Source organism: Protomyctophum bolini, assembly GCF_963924005.1.
Source record: "Protomyctophum bolini genome assembly, chromosome: 6".
Lineage (NCBI taxonomy): Eukaryota > Metazoa > Chordata > Actinopteri > Myctophiformes > Myctophidae > Protomyctophum > Protomyctophum bolini.
This window is the reverse complement of record NC_137867.1, coordinates 42,772,731-42,794,945: the sequence shown is the minus strand read 5'-3', so window position 1 is coordinate 42,794,945 and position 22,215 is coordinate 42,772,731. Positions and strand designations below refer to the sequence as shown.

At 43.4% G+C, this 22,215-nt stretch overlaps 2 protein-coding genes across 5 annotated transcripts in view; one reads left to right on the top strand and one right to left on the bottom strand.

Annotated features, from left to right (window-relative positions):
• The first annotated feature begins 1,742 nt into the window (after positions 1 to 1,742).
• On the top strand, positions 1,743 to 12,802 carry dimt1l (DIM1 dimethyladenosine transferase 1-like). Its single transcript, XM_080767013.1, has 12 exons — positions 1,743 to 1,917; positions 3,613 to 3,686; positions 4,349 to 4,435; positions 4,858 to 4,919; positions 5,182 to 5,275; positions 5,826 to 5,875; positions 6,991 to 7,114; positions 9,255 to 9,347; positions 10,394 to 10,458; positions 11,055 to 11,118; positions 11,429 to 11,535; positions 12,570 to 12,802. The coding sequence occupies exons 1-12, from the start codon at positions 1,860 to 1,862 to the stop codon at positions 12,610 to 12,612; spliced, it is 921 nt and encodes a 306-aa protein (XP_080623139.1). The 5' UTR covers positions 1,743 to 1,859; the 3' UTR covers positions 12,613 to 12,802.
• Positions 12,803 to 14,246: 1,444 nt separating this feature from the next.
• LOC308317559 (kinesin-like protein KIF2A) overlaps positions 14,247 to 22,215 on the bottom strand; it is a 40,832-nt gene continuing 32,863 nt past the window's right edge. For all 4 annotated transcript variants that reach the window (XM_080766665.1, XM_080766667.1, XM_080766666.1 and 1 more), the window contains 4 exons: positions 21,277 to 21,436; positions 20,383 to 20,484; positions 20,058 to 20,193; positions 14,247 to 18,123 (listed from right to left, as the gene is read on the bottom strand). In XM_080766665.1, the coding sequence (XP_080622791.1) occupies positions 18,038 to 18,123; positions 20,058 to 20,193; positions 20,383 to 20,484; positions 21,277 to 21,436 (484 nt within the window). In that variant the 3' untranslated portion in view covers positions 14,247 to 18,037. The remainder of the gene's footprint in view (positions 18,124 to 20,057; positions 20,194 to 20,382; positions 20,485 to 21,276; positions 21,437 to 22,215) is intronic.

Genomic DNA, 22,215 nt, shown 5'->3' with positions numbered 1-22,215 from the left:
GTACAATGCCAAATAACACTAATTTATTAACATGCTTAAATACAACTCCTTGCCTTTACAGCGTTTTGATTAGGATTTCAGACACAAGAACGCATATATATATATATATAGTTCACACCAACACATTTTGAGTGTTAACTTCCTCAGGTAGCACCAGTGCTCAGCAACAAATGGTTATTCATCATCATGTACCTTTTAACTGAACGTCATTAACTACACAATTCAACTCAAGAAACAAGTGTACAATTTAAATGACATGCAGCTAAACAAGAATAATGTCCTGAACAAACGTTCATAAGCTTCTTTGTTCTTGCAGGAGCACTACGATAGATAGACCACTGTGAAAGTTGTCTCCTGTCAAAATTAATATGCTGTAGCTGTTCGGGGCATACATGTGTTAACAAGATCGATGTGCATTAATATTAGCCTGGCTAATAAGCCAGACCGAATCAGCCGTTGGCAAAAAAAAGTGTGATTTGAATCTGGGTTATTAGCCAGCTACATTAATATGACAGCTCCGAGCAGAATGGTCATCTCTTGTGGAAGACAGCATGCTTTCTCTAGTGGAAAAACCGCTGTGTTTTGAATTCATGTAAATAAAATAAACAAAACCCAACTAAAAACAACCTGTGCCACAAAAGACAAAGTGCACCTCAGATGTGGTGTGGCTCAGTCTATGTTGTATTTATGACGTAAGACTCAAAAAATTGTGGGAAAGGTTTTAGCCCGATCGGACCACTATTCACTTCCACTGTAAAACCCAAATTCATAAAAAATGATATAATAATCGCACTCGTGTGAAGTGAGGGGCGCTCTTCATCACATTCCGGCCAATCACTTTTGGCGTCCTCACATTTCTGTCCTCACATTTTAAGCCCTCAGCCTATCAAATCATCGCTGTAGAGTGTCCCAGTCCCGCCCCCGACGAGGGCACAGGAAATAATTCCCTGTTCATCTCCCCCATAGAATTTTCAAAAAGTAACTATTTAAAGACGTTTACGCCACAGACAAAGCCAACTCACTCAAACCATGACATGGGCCGATCAAATAATTAGTAAGAAGAAAAAAAAGGCATGGATACAACACTTTGTTTTGTTTTTCTTCTTACTAATTATTTGATAGTACAGCCTACATATTTTAAAGTGAACATGTGAATTTAAATCTGTGCTTCTGGGGTAAGGATGCCTGTACTAGAACAGAATATTTTGAGATGGGTGTCCGTGGCCAAATACATGGCTACATGAATATTGGGGGTCCTTGACAATGACATAAAACAGTTTGTGCACTTGTATAGTAACATAGTAGTAACTAGTAGTAAGTATTTTACTTTTAAGGTAGTGTTAACATGGAAACGGATGATAGTGTGACGTCACAGCATGATGTCATATATTGCCTTATATAGAGTGAATAGAATAGAACTGTACAGCAATAGAAAGTCATTAAGAGTATAACAAAGTATAGGTATCTAAAGGTGGACTTTAGACTCAAACGTGACCAGATCCTTAAATGATACGGCTTCCCCAGATTAGGAGCCTTTATAGACGTCTCTGATGGTTCCCTACAAGTATAGGAGAACATCAAGTAGGATTAGGATATAATCTGACAGACTGCATTGTAAGAGTTAAATAAATAACTCCAGAAGGTGGCAGTAACGCAAGTGAGAGTTGCCTTTAAAATCCATAGAAGATCACTGCCTGATCCTGTTTACGACGTCACGTCACCACAACAGAAGAAGAGTGGAGTTTGCACGTGTAGCATCTTTTTACTGTATGCTATCTGGAAATACATAACAACTATAACAATAACCGTCTATAATAATTCTATACAACATTAAACGGAGGCAATAGAGGGTGTAGAAGATGCCGAAGGTCAAAGCAGAGAGGAGGAGTAGACAACGCCAGGATGTTAAGAAGCAAGGTAACGTTATTTAAATTCTAACTCCATGCTAACCTGAGCTAACTATCGGTTGCTCTACAAAAAACATTGACTTTAAGACACAAGTCATCGTGTATTTAATTGATTTAATGGCGTATATTATGTACTCATCAGCTGACATTATCTCGTTAACAACTGATGAAAAGTGATATAATGAACTCAAACTCAAATCCTCTTTCTAGGAGTTTGTTAGGAGTTTGTTTACATCAGTGGCTCCCAAATCTTTTCATGCCAAGGACCCCAAAATTGACACCAATTAGACCGCGGACCCCCATTTGAAAATACATGCCAGCCAGCCCAGGGACCCCCATGAGAGAATATTGTTACGGCTCTAGCAGTGATTCTCAACCAGTTTAATTTCAAGGACCCCCAGTTTTACTAGCTCTTGTCCATAGCTCTAATGCGTTTCAGGGCAGAATCGTAGAAGCAGTAGAAGGCTATGGACCAGAGCTACAGTTTTACATGCATTTAATGGCATTTCTCTGGGGCCCCCATTTATATTGTAAAATCAATGTTAATTTAACTCTGACAGTGTACAAATGGAACCAAATGGATTTGGTTCCATTTGTACACTCTGTAGCGGACCCAGCTGGCAATAAGGAGTTGGAGATCGACTGATGAATTTTACCATTTTATTTGTAAACTGTCACCGTGAAAACTGAAAGAAAAACATATAATACATCAAAGATCAATAAACATCACATCAATAGCGTCACATATCAGTACATCATATATATAAGCAGTTTCATAATATAAAAGTAAATCATATTTATGCATTGGCATAACATGTCTACATTTCTGAGTAAGTATTACAAAATATGCATCCTGAACCATAAACCATCATAATCCACATTAGACAGATCAGGAAACAATGAAACTCCAAACATTCATTGAACAATAACAAGAAAACATCAAAAACAATAATACCTTTTTCCCCTTCCAGCTAGGCGCTAAATCATAGAGTTCTAAACAGCATGTCTCTCTCAAGGTCCATTCTTGTGTTCTCAAAGTTACATGGGGATCGCACCAAACATGTCTTGTTTGTCATGCGATTCCCCATGCCGTCCGTCCATGCCAAACAATTCCTCTCCCTACACATGCAAAGCTGGGTTTAAATAGCCCTCTGATGACAGCCGGAAGGAGCTGGCTGGCGCTTCCGGCCATACCCTTCAAAATAAAAGTTTGACCATCCCGGGGTCCGTTACACACTCTCAGAGTTAGACCCATTAGGGTCCGTTTGGTTCCAAACTATCAATTAGCTGGGGACTCCCTGGAACTCCCTCAAGGACCCCTGGGGGGTCCCCGGACCCCACTTTGGGAACCACCGGTTTACATAACAATCGTAACAAAGTAACACACGTTGAGTTGCTAAAATGTAAGATAGCAGATATGTGAGCTTGTAGATCTGCTATTTCCCACGGGACAATGCATGTCGCATACATGATAGAATAGGGCTTACGTAAGTGGTTAATGTTTTGTTGGGGATTGTTGTTGAAGACTTTGCTTAAGTGTTATAGGCTATGTTTGTTATTGTTTATGAAGATTTCTACACCTGTCTAGGTGTCGGGCGGCAGTGGGCGGATAAAGGTGCTGTATAAAGGCTTGGATAAAGGTGCTATATAAATGCACCATTTGCCATTTATATAAAATGTCTTGAGTCCATGTTTTGTGTTGCAGGGATCATGTTTAACACCGGCATCGGCCAGCACATCCTCAAGAACCCACTGGTTGTCAACAGTATCATAGAGAAGGTCTGCGTTTTACATTATCGATGTGTTTGTGAGACATGGGGGGGGGGGGAGGGGGGGAAACAAAAAAGATCAGGGCCGAGGGAGGCCATTCCACTGAGTAGTGGCTGCGTGATGAAACACATTTACCCCTTTTAAAGCATCCCGAAAGTGGGGGCAACAACAACAGACATCTGACATTTCAGACATGGAGTCAGTGTTGTTTTTGACAGCAAGTTTTAGTCGGTCTCTTAAATAGTTTTCATTTAGTTTTAGTCACCTGGAATGTCGGTGTTAGTCTAGTTTTAGTCGACTAAATATCATAGGATTTTAGTCGACTAATTCTACAGTTGATTAGGTTGACTAAAATGTGTTTTGGCGGTTATTGGTGCCGTCGTAATGACATTTACATTTGCTGAACATAGCTGATCTACAAGCTCACAACGCGTCGCAAGCTTGTAGATCGGCTATTTTCAGCATGCAAGTGTAAAATGATTTTAGTCTAGTTTTTTGATTTGTTGATGAAATTGTCAGTATATTTAGTCTTAGTTTTAGTCATCATAGCTTAGTTTTCATTTAGTTTTCGTCAGTGAAAAAAAAGGTAGTCTACGAACAATCTTTTTGACGAAATCAACACTGCATGGAGTCAGGATCATTTGAGTGTAATCTGTGGTGTTGTTTTGCAGGCCGCTCTCAGGCCGACGGACGTGTGCCTGGAGGTTGGACCTGGTACAGGGAACATGACCGTTAAGCTGCTGGAGAAAGTCAAGAAGGTGAGAACATTAACCCATTTAGACCTGACGACTTTTCTACAAATGTCTTCTAAATCCTGACAGTTTTCTGAAAAACCTATGTGTCCATGTCAGTGGTTCTCAAACTATTTCATGTCAAGGAACCCTAGAATTATATGTATTTGTCCGCCGACCCCCATCTGAAAATATGTTGTTCCAGGGACGCCCCCAGAAGCAAAGATTTTAGTTAAAAACGTTCGCTCTGAAAGAATATATATTCAAAGATTTGCGCCACATTTTCACGATTTTTCAAAAATAGCATAGCAGACCTACAAGTTCATAGCGTGGCACTCGGTGCTGCGCTATGAGCTTGTAGATCTGCTTTTTTTCAATAGCTAAAGCTTAACATAATGCTTAAATCACCATGTTTTATTTGAGCTAATTTGATTTTGTTTTGTATTGAGGTGGTGGCTTGTGAGTTGGACACCAGACTGGTGGCTGAGCTGCAGAAGAGAGTACAGTGCACGTATGTACCGGGATATTCTTATTTTATATGTTATTATTATTCAGGGTCATATGATATATTATTATTACAATAAATACCTGTATATGCATATACCGGTACCGGTTATTATTTTAAGGATTAGTCAAACCAACAATATATTGTGTTCTCAAGAACGTTCCATAAAATCCTAATAGTCTTGGAGTTTTCATACTTTAGTGACTGATTTTCAGTCGTGAACTTTTCTTTTGCTTTAATCCATTGTGTACCGTTTGTCCTCCAACAGACCCATGCAGAGTAAACTGCAGATATTGGTAGGAGACGTGTTGAAAACGGACCTGCCATTCTTTGACATCTGCGTGGCCAATTTACCTTACCAGGTAGAGTTGCCGAGTGAACTGAAAACCACGCCTGTTCCTGTTGTAGATTGTAGGTCATGGTGGTATGATGAATGCAGTGGTTTTCAAACCTTTTCATATCAAGGCCCATTATTTATTCTGCATTTATTTTGAGCTACGGAACCACCATTTTATGACATTTAGCATCTCAGACCCAAGACTGAATAATATTTTGTTATCGTTGGATAAGCCTTCGTCCACAATTCCATGCTGTATTGATGTTGGTAGTATTAGGAGAGATAACAGGTGAACGATCAAAATAACATTCTCTAATTGTGTAGACTTTTTGTAAATTAAGTAATGCAGATGTTTAACAATAATGTAACTCTTGAGAGCATAAAATGAGATGAAAATGTTACGCTCTCAAGAGTTAAAGATCTAATAAGTGTTCATTTGGTTACCAACTCTCCATCATTTAGCTGGGGACCACCTGGAACCCCCTCAAGGACCACTGGTGGTCCCCGGACCACTGGTTGAAAACCACTGGTATAATGGGTTAATATATAAATAAATAAAAACATATCTTTTGCAGATTTCATCACCGTTTGTCTTCAAGCTGCTTCTACACAGACCCTTTTTCCGGTAAGAAATAATAAGGTCCTTTCGGAATTCATTTTCAATGAGACTAGAGGCGTGTGTTTATTTTGGACGAGCGGAGTTGAAGTTGAGGGGCGATGTTCGTGGGCGCGGTCCTGTGAAATTGTCACGTGTGCTCGTTTTCGTGCATACGCCCGCGGGCGACTAGACCTGGGTTGTGTTGAGCAGTGTTGTTTTTGGCAGCGGATTTTAGTTTTAGTCATAGTCTCTTGAATAGTTTTAATTTAGTTTCACATTTTAGTCACCTGGAATGTGAATATCATAAGATTTTAGTCGACTAATGGCCCCTACACACTGTAGGAGTTTTAAAGGCGAGTCATCAGATCGTTATGCATTTCACACTGCAGGAGTATATATATATTTTTTTAAATCGGCATTATATCTTTGTGGCTTTCACACTAACTACACGATTGATGGCCGACCAGGGATCACACTAACCTGACGCTGCCAACCTGATCGCGGAAGCAAATTCGATGACGGGGCTGTTCCTTTTTTTCAAGATACATGGTAGATGATTGGATGGGAGCGTCTGTCTATCACCGTGTGGGCGTGCAAACACAACCAATCATATCGACGTGTCTATATACCGTCACATCCGCATCCCGCCTTTAGCTCACGCTGATTGGTTCGGTACGAAGCAGATCTGACTCAGGGCTCAACTCCGTCAGAGATCCCAGATGAGTGTTGTGTTGGGGAATATGTTTCCGCAATACCGCCCTCATCTGGCAGCGTCAGGTTAGGATCACACACTGCAAGTGAAAATGTTTCTATACAGTCGTTTTTATCGTCAAGGACCCCCAGAATTATATGTAATTCAAATATTTGAGTTAAAAATGTTCGGTGTGAAAGAATAATATATATTCAAAGATTTTCAGAGCTTGTAGATCTGCTATTTTCCAATAGCTGAAGTATAACATATATAATAATGCTTAAAACACCAAAAGGGGTTCTTGTCCAGAATGGGTTAAAAAAAACAAAAAAACCTTTTGCCCCGAGTCCGATCCTTTGGTGCAGACTGGGCTTAACTCTGGACACACTGAGATGCAGTACAGCATAATATTCACCTCCTCATGTTCTAATCACTGTGTTGTTTTTTTCAGGTGTGCGGTGCTGATGTTCCAGAGGGAGTTCGCCATGCGACTGGTCGCCAAGCCGGGCGACAAGCTCTACTGTAGATTATCTATCAACACGCAGCTTCTGGCCCGCGTCGACCACCTCATGAAGGTCAGTGTAACACAGTGGGGTCCTGGAGAGAGTTCCAGGGGTTCCCCCAGCTAAATGATAATTAGGAACCAAATGGACTGTTATGGGTCTGTGACTCAGATTGTACAAATGGAACCCTAGCCTCGGAAACGTAGACGTTTTTATTTCCAGGGAGAGAAAAAAAGTCTGGGGCCGAGTCCACTTCAATTCGGCATACAGTAGCGCAAACGTTGATCACTCTCTGCTGATTTCTGATCGCCTGCACCTTGGTTAAACTGGTTGAGAATCACTGCTAGAGCCGTAACAATCTTCTCTTATGGGGGTCCCTGGTGTCAATTTGGGGGTCCTTGACATGAAAAAGTCTGGGAACCCGGACTGATGGAGCGGTTGTTTCAGCCACTGTATGATGTGTTTTATCCGCAGCTCTTTGGCCCGGCTGTCATCGGTGAGAGTTGAGCTGGTCGGGGTTAGTGTCGCTAAAAGCGGGAAAGCGTCCACCGTGCCGCCACACGTCCACGTGCCCAGGGCTTGAGGAGCAGCGGGTGTTCCTTCAGCAGCCAACGAGCCACCATATTGTAACAGTGATGATATCCCAACTGCTGGGTTGGCAGGGTCGGAAACATCGGACCGACCCGGCGGATGTTTCCTTTTCTTTGTGGCTTTGGCTGCTGGGTTGGCAGGGTCAGAGTCGTCTGACTGACTCCGACGTTTCCTTGTCTTTGTGGCTTTGGCTGCTGGGTTGGCAGGGTCAGAGTTGTCTGACTGACTCCGACGTTTCCTTGTCTTTGTGGCTTTGGCTGCTGGGTTGGCAGGGTCAGAGTTGTCTGACTGACTCCGACGTTTCCTTGTCTTTGTGGCTTTGGCTACTGGGTTGGCAGGGTCAGAGTCGTGTGACTGACCCTGACGTGTCCTTTTCTGTGTGGCTTTGGCTGCTGGGTTGGCAGGGTCAGAGTCGTCTGACTGACTCCGACGTTTCCTTGTCTTTGTGGCTTTGGGCATCTTGTCGTCTGGGTCGGCAGGGCCGGAATCGTCCGAACGAGCCTGAGGTTTCCTTTTCTTTGTGGCTTTGGGCATCTTCTTGTCAGTGTCCGCCACCACCATGCCACTTGTCGAGGTCGTCCGGCCAGAGTCTTGAGCCGCGGTGCTTTGAGGAGCAGCGGGTGTTCCTTCAGCAGCAGACGAGTCGCCGTATTCTACCGGCGGTGACGTTCGGTTGGCGGGGTCAGAACCATCGGACCGACCCTGCGGAGATTTCCTTTTCTTTGTGGCTTTGGCTGCTGGGTTGGCAGGGTCAGGGTCATCCGACCGAGCCCGAGGTTTATTTTTCCTTGTGGCTTTGGGCTTTTGAGGAGCAGCCGGTATTCCTTCAGCAGCAGGCGAGTCACCGTATTCTACAGACGGTGATGATGTCCCAACTGCTGGGTTGGCAGGGTCAGAAACATCGGACCGACCCTGCGGAGGTTTCCTTTTCTTTGTGGCTTTGGGCATCTTCTTGTCCGTCACCACCATGCCACTTGTCGAGGTCGTCCGGCCAGAGTCTTGAGCTGCGGTGCTTTGAGGAGCAGCGGGTGTTCCTTCAGCAGGCGAGTCACCGTATTCTACCGACGATGATGTCCCGACTGCTGTGTTGGCAGCTTTGGGCATCTTGTCATCTCAGTGGGGCCTTGTGTCCAGCTAACTCGAAGGACCATATAAAATAAGCAAAGGTCGTCTGACCGGCTGAGAATAAGAGTTAAAGCTACACCTGGGGTTGAATGTCTAATAGTGCTGATAAGGCTCCGTGGGCTGTGTCTGCATTGATGTCTTGGACTCTTGGAGGTAGTTGGTGCTGTGGACGTAGTATCGCTGATGGAACTAATCTGAGGAGGAGTCACTCGTTGTGTCATCACGGTGATGTCATTCATACCCTTATATGGAGCACCCGACGTCGGTCATGCCCAAACATAGGGTCCAAGTATGATGTCAGACCTGGCTAGTCTTATCTCCATATATGGGGGTCCAGGATTATGATGCCATTCTGCAAGCTGCTATTTTTAAACATTTTTGCAATATCTTAAACGTGTGAGAAGAACTACTGATTTAGAAACTTGGCATTTGTAGAATCGTGCCTCGGGTCTTAATGGGTTAAAAAATGTCTGACTTTTTTTTCTCTTCTGTTCAGGTGGGGAAGAATAATTTCCGTCCTCCTCCCAAAGTGGAGTCGAGTGTCGTCCGAATAGAACCCAAGAATCCTCCTCCTCCAATCAACTTTCAGGTGAGCCTTTATATCCTGGCTTAGTACAGTAGCTAATGTATTAAAACAATGTATTAAAAAATAAGGCAACTCACTTCATATTTGGGCATGCCTGACACAGAACTCCATATATAGGAATAAAGGGACACACAGAGACAGATACAGAAATCTCCATATATGGGCATAAAAAGGACACAGACAGATTAGGTGGAGCGGGTACTCTGACACGGGTATTGCATAGCCGGGTGGGGGCATGGATCTCCAACTTCCATCGTTACCGACTCGGTGCTCTACAGCCGGGCACCGGTCTAGTTATTACAATAAGCTTTTTTCTTTCTACAAGGGAAGATGTTTCAGAGAGTTGTTGGTTGTGGTGCTGTGCACCAAATCATATATTTTGGAAGACCTCTTTAATTCAAACATTAGCATTACTCCATCTTCTGAAAATGGAAAAATGCTTTCATGTTGTTGTAGCATGGATTGCATTCTGGATATTTAGCTAAAGTAATGATAATTGATAATGTTTCGTTTTTGACGATATATGCAATTATGCAGTCAAATTGACAGTGGCTGCATTTGGTTCCTTGTCTTTTGGACATGATCTCAAGGGGGAATCCCTGTAATTTCCACATACATAAAACTGCGGCCAAAGCAAGTGAGATTTAGTTCCAATGCATTGTCAGTGAAGCAAGTGAATGCAGATCCACATAGCCTACTAAACTGAAGTGAATGCAGATCCACATAGCCTACTAAACTGAAGTGAATGCAGATCCACATAGCCTACTAAACTGAAGTGAATGCAGATCCACATAGCCTACTAAACTGAAGTGAATGCAGATCCACATAGCCTACTAAACTGAAGTGAATGCAGATCCACATAGCCTACTAAACTGAAGTGAATGCAGATCCACATAGCCTACTAAACTGAAGTGAATGCAGATCCACATAGCCTACTAAACTGAAGTTTGCGTCCATTTATGCAGTCACTCATCAAGGTCACGCTTGGCTTTATAGGCAGACAGAAAGTACCTTTTGTAAAAAATAATAATAATCTTCCCCGCCATCAGGAGTGGGACGGCTTGGTGAGAATCGCCTTTGTGAGAAAAAACAAAACGCTCAACGCGGGTTTCAAGTAAGATCTTTTTCTGAAGTTGTCACACGCACAAAAACACCCCAAATACCACCAAATAGCAGCAACATACAGGGTAGAAACCAGTGTTAGTTTTGACAGGAAAATTGAATTTTAGTTTTAGTCATAGTCTCTTGAATAGGTTTCAGTTAGTTTGTCACATTTTAGACACCTGGAATGTTTTAGTGTTAGTCTTGTTTTAGTCGACTACAATGTATTTTGGTGGGCCTTGATGCCGTTGTAATGACACTTGAAAATAGCCGATCTACAAGCTCACAACGCAATTTTCAGCATGCAACCAAGTGCAAAATGACATACTTATTAGGAAGGGACTTGTCCACTAGTCCCTTCCTAACTAGTTTAGTCTAGTTTTTTTTAATTTGTTGACGAAATTATCAGTGCATTTACTCTTAATTGTAATACTAGTCTGTAGTCACCATAGCTTAGTTTTCATTTAGTTTCCATTTAGTTCATCAGTGAAAAAAGGTATCCGATGGAAACATGTTGTCGCAGTATTAGTCGACGAAATAAACACTGGTAGTTAGAAACTAGAAACGTCCCAAATAGCAGCCACTTTAGGATTGTGTTTGACTTTGCAGATCGAGTGCAGTCGAACAGCTGTTGGAGAAGAACTACAGAATCTACTGTTCATTACACAGCGTAGTAAGTACCTGAGCTTCCAGAACACCATATAGCCGGTTCGCTCAAGAATCAAACTATTTCTGTGTAGTTTGTATTGCCATTCTTTACATTAATAGTTTGACTGTGGCGATTAACCCAATTTTGTCAGGAACCCCTTTTGGTTAGCCTATGTTATACTTTAGCTATTTTTTTTTATCGTGAAAATGTGCCTCAACTCTTTGAATATATATTCTTTCAGAGTTTCAGTTAACTCAAATCTGCTTTATTTCATTTATTCTGGCCATTTGTAACATTTCTTCTAAAATGCTACAATTGTTTTTGTTATAACCAGGAAATCCCAGCAGATTTCAGCATTACTCGGAAGGTGGAGAGCGTTCTGCAGGAGGTGGACTTCAGCGAGAAGAGAGCTCGTACCATGGACATCGACGACTTCATGGTGTAAGTGGGATTAACCCATTCTGACCTGAGATCAGATTCATACGAGGTTTCCACTGGACACACACTGGGTCTGATTAACCCATTCTGACCTGAGATCAGATTCTAAAAATGTCAGTCGTTCTTCGATTTTTCAAAAAATAGCAGACCTACAAGCTCGTAGCGCGCCACTCGGTGGCGCGCTATGAGCTTGTAGATCTGCTATTTTTCAATAGCTAAAGCATGACATGATGCTGACACCAAAAGGGGTTCCCGTTCAGAATGGATTAACGTCCAGGGGCCACAATTTACAAAAAGGCGCAATCATCCGTTATCAGCACCTTCGCATAGGGACAGTATGGCCATACTCACTGGTTCAGTATGTCATTATCACCTATTGTGACGGGTGATAATGTCACTGATGTCCTGACGGAGGCGCGCCATGTCTGGTGGCCTTGAGCGAGTCGCAGTGCAGAGCGTTGCGAAGGCCACCAGACCCGACTCAGCACCGTCCGAGTTACGTCCCGATAGGCAGAGCATAGTATATATTAGTAGCCCATAGTTTCCATGCGCCGTTCAGCCAATGCCAGTATGGCCATACTGGCCCTGGTGCTGATAACGGATGATTTTGCCGATCCAATGCAGAGATAACGGTCGAATCCGCTGGTTTTGGCTACATCTAGCTACTTCGGCCACATCCGGGATAGCATCAGGTCCGTCGCTAAATGTGCTCCGCTGCTATAAATCGCTGGGCGCTATGATTTAATGGATTAAATAACCCCAGGCGTTGACGGGGTGTTAAATGGTGTTTAATTGTGCCGAGCAGGGAGAAAAATGTAGCACAGCCGGCCGACAAAATAAAATATTACATGTATATTCATTCAAGTTATTGTAGAATGAGTTATTTGACTGAACCTACAGTATTCATTACTGCAGGTGCTTTCTGTGAGTTCTAACCTTTTCTCATTCAACCAGATTTATTTCTACTTCTTCAGAAGTTTGACATAGTTTTATATTGACCTGACCTGTACTCATGTCAATGTTTCTTTCATCTCCAGACTGCTCCATGCATTCAACTCTGCGGGGATCCACTTCACATAGACGGCTGGGTCGACTACATTCAATTCTGTTGGGAACCACCTAACCCCTGCTGTGATCACCTCTCAGAGACACTGACTGGAGGATGTTAAGTTATTATTAACACTGTAGATTGTGTATACAGTATATTGATTGTATAGCTCAACCTCATTATGGTTAGCTGGCCTAGGGGGGAAAAAACTGAATTTAATAAACAGAGCTCATATTGAGGTAAATCGACGTGTGATGTCTTCTTTCATGCAAGTATCTGACAATACCAACTTTGAGGCAGCAGAGATGTATACGTCAATGGAGTGACATTCCATAAATCTATCACAGGGATTTCTGCCATGTATAACTCACCCCCAGAATCGGGTTCCAGCCACAGCACTGGGTCTGGTCCTCTTGAACACAGGGATATGAGAACCAGAGTAATCTAGTGAAAGAGTGACGACAGCAGCATTTGTAACAATGGAATGTGGGAAGTGCTCATTCAATCTCAATGGGATAGTTCCGATGTTTGGAACTATAAGGCAGGTGTTCCCAAACTTTTTTGGACCAGGTACCCCTTTTGGGGTAGATATTTTTCCAGGTACCCTCTCATCCTCGCAACACGGATAACAATATATTTACAACCACAAGCAGTGTTTCCTGCAGGAAAAAGCTTTGGCATGGTGCTGGGCACAGGCCGCAATTTTGATTGATTAATTAATTAATTTGATTCATTAATTAATAAGATGAATACATTAAGATTAATTTGTATTATTGCTCTTGTATTGCTATTGGAGACACTGGGGGGACACTGGGCAGGCACTGAGGAGGCACTGGGGAGGCACTCAGGGGAACACTGGGGAGGCACTCAGGGGGATACTGGGGAGGCACTCAGGGGGACACTGTCTAAATGTATACGTCTAAATGTAGACGTCTAAATGTAAGTTTGGGAACCACTGCTTTAAACACTTTAGCACTTTATGAACATGAACAAAATAGATGGGTCCCCCCTGGAACTCCCTCAGGTACCCCTGGGGGTCCCCGGACCCCACTTTAGAAATGGAAATTGCGGAAATAATAATTGCGGAAATGGAAATTGCGGAAATAATAATTGCGGAAATTGCAGAATTGCTGAAATGGAAATTGAGGAAATAATAATTGCGGAAATGGAAATTGCGGAAATAATAATTGCGGAAATTGCAGAATTGCTGAAATGGAAATTGAGGAAATAATAATTGCGGAAATTGATTTCCGCAATCTAGACGTCTAAATGCTTTAAACACTTTAGCACTTTATGAACATGAACAAAATAGATGGGTCCCCCCTGGAACTCCCTCAGGTACCCCTGGGGGTCCCCGGACCCCACTTTGGGAACCACTGCTATAAGGCACCCGCTTTGCGGCGAGATCAAAGCGTGTCGCCACTCTTACTATTCCACTTGGATGAGAACCAAGACCACGGTCCTTTCACAAACTCAAGACATAAAAGAAAACAAACAGGGTGCCCAATTTTTACATTCATTTTTTGACTGTTTTCTTGAAAAAGCTGTTTTTCTATGTCAGTCGTTCTCAAACACTTTAATGTCACTTTTCACGATTCTTAAAAAATAGCAGACCTACAAGCTCGTAGCGCGCCACTCGGTGAAAAAATAAAAAAGGAAGCCACTGTACAATGCCAAAAAAGAAAAACACTAATTTATTAACAGGCTTAAATACATCCCCTTTACAGCGTTTTGATTAGACTTTCAGTAGACCCGCATAGCCAGACAATCAGATCTCCGCCTACAGATAGTAAAACCTTCTGGAAACCACTAGGAAAAGTACTAACGGCTTCACTGCCTTTTATTTTAGGGTGTGCCCCTTCATAATGGGACGGTGTCAGGATTGGGTCTTTCAAAGCGGTGGGCATTAGGTTTGTTTTTCATTTCCCCAGACTCTTGTTGTCGACTATGTGAGACCAGGCTTTCTGATACAAGACCGGCTATATACACACACATAGAGAAGACAATTTAACACGTTTGAGTGTTGGCGGGAAACCTGGCTGATTTTCCATCCTAAATCCCATTGTTCCAATGTGAGGCGATCAATGTGAAACGCTGACGTGTTTGACATCGTTTTCCCCGACAACCTTTTCATGGAGACATATATATATATACATAGACTGTTTTCTTTTTTTATTCATTTTTTGCCACTATAGATCTCGTCACCACAGAATTTAGGTTGGGATTTAGGTTGAACAAGTGCCGAAGCTTCCCTTTAGCCAGTGCTGAGCAAACAACTTGAGTGATATTTTTATGCACCTTTTTCTCACAAACATTGAATTTTCAAATGTCACTGGACATCTACAGTTGCAGTGCCCACGTCTGCCCACTGGAGGGAGACACCGGACGGTGTAGTGTAGTTCATGTGAAAAACACTGGGAAAGACCATGGAGTATATTCTAAGTAGGGATGTGCCGATGAGACATTTTGGCCGATAACCGATATCAGATATAATTAATTGCCGTTATGGCCGATATGACCGTAGATATGCTCTCATACTGTATTGAAAAATTATACTAATTTTAGTCAGATTTAACTTAAATACCTTTTTATATTTAATATTGTGAGCTTGTATAGATCTGTTCAAGCTGTTACTTTGGGCTTGTTTATCTGTAAAGACAGACCGATTAATCTAAAAACAACTAAAATCGGCCGATACCGATGTGTTTGCCGATTAATCTCCCATCACTAATTATAAGGGAAAGACCGGCTACTGTAGAGTGTACTGTATTCTACCGGCTACTGTGGAGCGTGACTGTACTCTACCGGCTACTGTAGAGTGTACTGTATTCTACCGGCATTGCTGGAAATGACGTTGAAGCTTTACAAATCAGTTGTACATTATCTGTGTATGAAACAAGTGTTGTGATTGGTCGGAAAATATCGTATCTGGGGGAAAATACATCTGACGTCCGATGTTCTGGCCCGACACTTCCAGCTATGCAATCTCTGCCTTAAATTGTGACCAAGATTTTCTCTTCGCATACGAGTAAGGCTGGGACCGAGGCTATGTCAAACATGATAGTGGTGGAGTACATGTCATGTCAAACATTATTCCCAGCGACCATGTGAGGGGACCCAGGGGTCCCAGCGACCATGTGAGGGGACCCAGGGGTCCCAGCGACCATGTGAGGGGACCCAGGGGTCATCATCGTCATGATGGCTTGTGGTGGACATTTTAAATATATTGTTTTGCCACGGACATACAAAATGAGCGGACAATAATATCATCAGAAACACAAAGAGCCCTGAATGACCATAACAGGTCTGTAACTCTGAATGTGTACGAAATGGAACAGAATGAACTCTCTCGCATGTCAGCACTCACTGGAAATGTGTTAATACCCGTTTATTTTCTTCCTTATTTTATAAGAAAGTGTTAAATCTGGGGGCAGAACATTCTTTTTTTTCTATTGTTTATGGTTTTAAACACAGCTTAGATGATTTTGATTTATATTGGCTTACAGTTGCTCTACTTAGTGGGGAGGAGTCTTCACATCCACTTGCTCATGGATCAGAGCTTCCGTTGCTCCAGACTGTATGAACATTGTGGGAGGACTGGCCACACAAGACTAGTAAACCAGTGATCTAATACAGTGGTTCTCAACCTTTTCAGGCCAAAAATTACACGAGAGGGTGTTCTTTATCGCCATTAATGCACGCCTCGAGTGTAATATTGCAATTATACCCTTGAAACCAAGACAATCACCGAAACATAATTCTTCAATGACAGATGTAGCCACTACGACCACAAATGTCCCAAGAAACTAGCTGGCCTGGCCAACGAGTCTGCTGCGCTCTGAGCAAAAAGCACGGCTGAATTCTTTGTTTTGATTAGCCGTGCCATTATTGTGGTTTAAGCAGGGCTAGAAAGCGGTTTCAACCAATCAGATTGCTTCCTCGAAACGACCTGTTGTATTTGAACCAACCCTGACAAGCACTTTGTGAAAATAGCCAATCTACAAGCCCACAACGCCTTGCATTGCGAGGTGTTGTGGGCTTGTAGATTGGCCATTTTCGCAATATGTATCTCATATCCGAACCAAAGAAAATGTAATGCCTCAACTCCAACAATTTCTGCCTCTTATATTATTTGACAATTTAGCCAATGTTTGGTCAGTTTTTTTTATAGTATAGCATAGTATATATATATATTTTTTTTTTCTTTCCCCAGGAATCTAAAAGTTCTTAAAAGTCCTTAAGTCGTCACTTCACTGTCATCTGGAGATCCCCCCAAAAAATAAACCCCCTTCTGGGGACGCGCAGGTTGAGAACCACTGATCTAATACACAGGAAGGTGGAACAGACATCTGAGACATGATGTTTCTGCCAGACCGGAACACAACGGAACACAAGAGACTAGACCTAAAAAAAAGAAGAAGACATTTTGACTTTACAGGTATGGCGGCAGAAAACAAACTATGGATGGAAAAGGACGGCGGCGATCGTAAACGTTCCAACACCTTTTACCGCAAAAAACAGTATGTTACGGTGTGTTTGTCTCACTGCTTCGGACACTTTTCAGAAGCAGAGCGACTGACTGCGTTGAAAAATAAAATAAAGGCTGAGAGTCGTAGAGGTTTTTTTCTTCTTCTTTTGGCGTAGGGGGGGAGGGGGGGGGGGGGGTATTTGCAGAGTTCACATGCAGAGTAGACGTGTCCTGATGGGCCAGAGCAGAGGAAGTTTAAGTGACGGGAGTTGAACCGTAAACCTTCAGAAGTCTCTTCAGTCAGGACGTCCTCTGAGCTACAGTCAGCAGGCAGTCCATCCCAATAGAAACTTAAGACAAAGTACAAAAGAAAATAAATAAAAACAAGGTGGGGGGGGGGGGGGGTGGGGGGAGAGATCCTAAAACATTCCTTCCTTCATTAAAAGTACAAATCAATTCAAAGAAAAAAAAAACAGACGTCTTCCCTCCACAGTTTTATCTTTTTCTAACACCAGCAAAGAGCATTAACAGCCCCCCCCCCCCCCCGCCCTACATAATATGTTAACCATTTAAGCCCCATTGATGAGATGTAGAAAATAGACCATCGACCAGCTCACAATCCATCGCGTCGTCGTGAGATTGTAGATCTTTTTCTTTTCAATAAAAATGTATTCTACACAACATGCCTAAAATAGGGTTCAAGTGGTCAACAGTGTAGTGTAGGGGGTTTAATAAATGGAACTCATTGAGCATGAAGTCCTTTTTTTTAAAAAGAGGGTTTGATTTCACAGCTGGTAGAGACAGGCTAAGTGGTTCTGGTTTCTGTTCAGGTGCCGTTAAGAAACTTCTGGGCTGGTCCCGCAGTGGGTTACAAGGCCCGGGGCACTATTCTGGCCCCCAGCATGTTACAGCCAGGTCCCCGAGGCGGGTTACAGCGCCCGGGGCCTCTTCTGGCCCCCAGCGTGTTACAGCCAGGGCCCCGAAGCGTGTTACAAGGCCCGGGGCCGCTTGGGGTTGATCTGCTTACTGGCGTGTTCCTCTTCCTGGAGTGCAGAACGGAACGACTTCACTTTATCTGAGAGAGAGAGAGAGAGAGAGAGATCCACACAAAACCAGTCGTATGTCAGTGCCATTATTTGATTAGGTTTTAACAACTCAACCCATTTAGACCCGAGGACGATTCTACAAATGTCTTCTAAATCCTGACAGTTTTCTGAAAAACCCTATGTTTCTATGTCAGTGGTTCTCAAACATTTTCATGTCAAGGACTCTCAAAAATATATGTAATTGGCCGCCAACCCCCATCTGAAAATATGTTGTTCCAGGGACCACCCCAGAAGCATATATATCTGAAAGGATATATATATATATCAAAGATTGTGTAACAATATTGCACGTTTCTAATATGTAATAATGTAAATAATGTCGATTGTGTGCACAACCTTGTGCCTGGATTTGGAAAGCAGGTTAAAATGGTTCGAAGAACGGAGAGCATGTCCTCTAGGATTTATTACATTTTCACAATTGCAATAAATATCCCTGAGTTTGACTACTGCAGCATTGTCCTTCTCTTTCAGGTTTACCCTATTTATCAATATATACTGTAGCACTACATCTTATACTGTCTTATCAATTTATCAATAGCACTGCATCTTATACGGTATTATCTAGACACAGACAGACTAGCCTTGGAAACGGACGTTTTTGTTTCCAGGGAGAAAAAAAATCGAGTCCACTTAAATTCGGCATACAGTAGCGCAAACGTCGATCACTCTCTGCTGATTTCTGATTGTCTGCACCTTTGTTAAATTGACACACACACACACACACACACACACACACACACACACACACACACCTCTCTCTCTGTCGCTCTAATATTTAGTCTCAGGTCGCGCAGCGGCGTCTAGATTCTCCCGTCGGATCCTGCCGGGAGCTGCCTATGCCATAGAAAGCATAGGTGGACCCCAGGCTACAGACAGACAGACACACACTCAGGAGGTCTGATCTGTGGTCTTGCACTGCCACCTACTGACCAAATGTATTATTGTTTTGGGTGAACGCAATACAATCACACTAACTGGGTTTAAAATACAAACACTTCTAAAGACACCGTTGCAAATAAAACAATCACACTTTAGTGGTGGTCATCACATAATAGAGTAAATTAAGACCTATTATGACATCCATCTTCAACCACTTATCTGTAGTCGGGTAGCGGGGGGCAACAGCTCCACCAGAGTGTTCCAGACTTCCCTTTCCACAGCAACAACTTCCTCCTGGGGGATCCCGAGACGTTCCAAGGCCAGTAACTTGATGCGTTTCCTCCAACTGCGCCTTGGTCTGCCCCGGGGTCTCCTCCCAGTGGGACGTGCCTCAAGGACCTCCCTAGGGAGACGCCCGAGAGGCATCCTTACCAGATGCCCGAAACACCTAAGCTGGCTCCTTTCCAGGTGAAGAAGCAGCGACTCTCCCCCGACTCTCTCGTGTGACTGAACTTCTCACCCTCTCTATAAGTGCCAGCCACGTCGAAGAAAATTCATTCCGGCCGCTTGTATTCGCGACCTTATTCTTTCTTATTATTACTATATTTATTTATACTAGAAAATAAATAGCAGAAATAACTGATCTACAAGCTTGCAACAGGTCACAAAGTGACACACGGTTGTAAGCTTGTAGATCTGTTATTTCTGCTTTTTTAATTGTCAAACATTTTTCAACATGGAGACGATTATGACAATGATGTAATAATCGTGACAGTCCTAGCCATGTGTACTCCGTAGGGGTTTGTCATGTTTATGGCGTGAACATGATTGAACCAATGGACCCGTCTCTGACTAAGGATGTCCATCTTCTGGTCCAGGATGTGTGTTTCTTACCTCCAAGTTCAGTGAGGATGTCTATCTATCTTCTGGATGTTCTTACCTCTCAGCTCAGTGAGGATGTCTATCTTCTGGATGTTCTTACCTCTCAGCTCAGTGAGGATGTCTATCTTCTGGATGTTCTTACCTCTCAGCTCAGTGAGGATGTCTATCTTCTGCTCCAGGATGTTCTCCAGCTGCGTGGCGTACGTGTCCACGTCGTAATCCACCTCCTCCGTCATCTCCAGCAGCACCTTCTCGTCCTCCAGCCAGCGGATCGACTCCTGACGGACGGCATAAAATAAATAAATAAATAATAATCTAATGATAAAAACTTGATTCAAAATGAACACAATGTGTGCCCAAGATGTCCACAGACGTCCTAGGAATGACCCCACGCAGTGCCCAGGACGTCTGTGCACGTCAACATGGGTTATGTGAGGATATAGAGGGATCTCTGTGTGTGCGCGTACCTGGAACACAGCCCGGTGGTCCTCTAACACCTGCTCCTCCATCTCCACCATCTGAGACACGGCCTCATGGAAGGTGAAGAGCTGAGGAGACACTTCCTCCTCCTGTGTGAGCACACAGGAAGTCATCATCAAACACAGGGAGTAATCATGCTGACATCTTCATTGTTGTAGTCTTGCGCAGACCTTAGAGTATATATGAATAGAGAAGGCACCCAGAGGAAACCCTGAGGCCAAATGGACATAGTGGCCGAATGAAGGTATTGCAGTTGGCCCCAAACACATGAACGCGCTGGTCCGTTGACTATCATTGTGCACGTTCACGATGACACGTGAGCGCTGTTTCATACGTGAACGCACCTGGAACGCACGTGAACAATGATAGTCAACAGCAGCGTGTTCATGTGTTTGGGGCCAATCCATCCCAGAATGCAATCTGTTCCTACCCGGAAGGAGGAGTGAAATCGCCTCATGGAACTACACCTCCTGAATGCTATATAGTCTGGAACTACACCTCCTGAATGCTATATAGTCTGGAACTACACCTCCTGAATGCTATAGAGTCTGGAACTACACCTCCTGAATGCTATAGAGTCTGGAACTACACCTCCTGAATGCTATAGTCTGGAACTACACCTCCTGAATGCTATATAGTCTGGAACTACACTACACCATCCGAGTAAGGAAGCTGCCATTTCCGTTCATGAAAATATAGAATATCTTTACATTTTCTTTTTTTTATTTTCATTTCTGCTAAGCAGCAAGCTATATATTATGCTTAGACAATTTCTATTTATATTGGGATACAAATAGCGGGTTTAACGTATTAAGCAGAGCTGATCGTTGGATTAAACAATTTAAAGCTCTGAAAGTGTTAATGGCTTAACGTTTACGTACGTTCTGCTCACAGAGCAGCTTGAGGTCGTCTCGCTGTGGCGAGCTGCTCAGCCAGTCCTCGTCCAGAAGCTCCAGCTGGTTGACGTTGGCGTTGTTGATGTTGGGTGGTCGACCCCCTCCTTCCATCACCTGGTTGGTGTCGACCGTCAGCTCCTTCACCCTGAGCACAGAGAGGACAGCTCATCAACACACACACACACACACCGCAGGGCAGTGCTCGACTGGGTGGCTGTACGCCTGGTCGATGATGATGATGATGACGACGATGATGCTGCAGGGTTATGGGGCGAGGAAGAGGAGCCAACTGTCATGTTACACAGGTCAGGTATTGGGGAGCATCATCATGACAGCTGTGGCACCATGCATGCAGAGCCACAGACAACAGAACATAGCATGACTTCTCTGGCTCATGACCCATTTAGGCCTAAGGCCGATTCTAAAAACGCCTCTAAATCCTGACCTAAGGTTTCTGAAAAACTTCAAATATTTATATAGCAGCATCAAAAAAATTACATTTTTGAATACTGTACATACTGTACAGAACCCAAATATGGGTGCCCGGCCTGAGGGGGTAAGATACCAATAGGGGTTCCCGCCCAGAATGGGTTAAAACCTGGCCCTCTGGGCTGACCAAGTACTGCTTGTTTTTCCATCCTACCATGACTCATGGCTACAGAAACAGGAGATAGGCTCCTGCACCTATGGGCCTCATGGCTACAGAAACAGGAGATAGGCTCCTGCCCCTATGGACCTCATGGCTATAGAAACAGGAGATAGGCTCCTGCCCTATGGGCCTCATGGCTACAGAAACAGGAGATAGGCTCCTGCCCCTATGGGCCTCATGGCTACAGAAACAGGAGATAGGCTCCTGCCCCTATGGACCTCATGGCTATAGAAACAGGAGATAGGCTCCTGCCCTATGGGCCTCATGGCTACAGA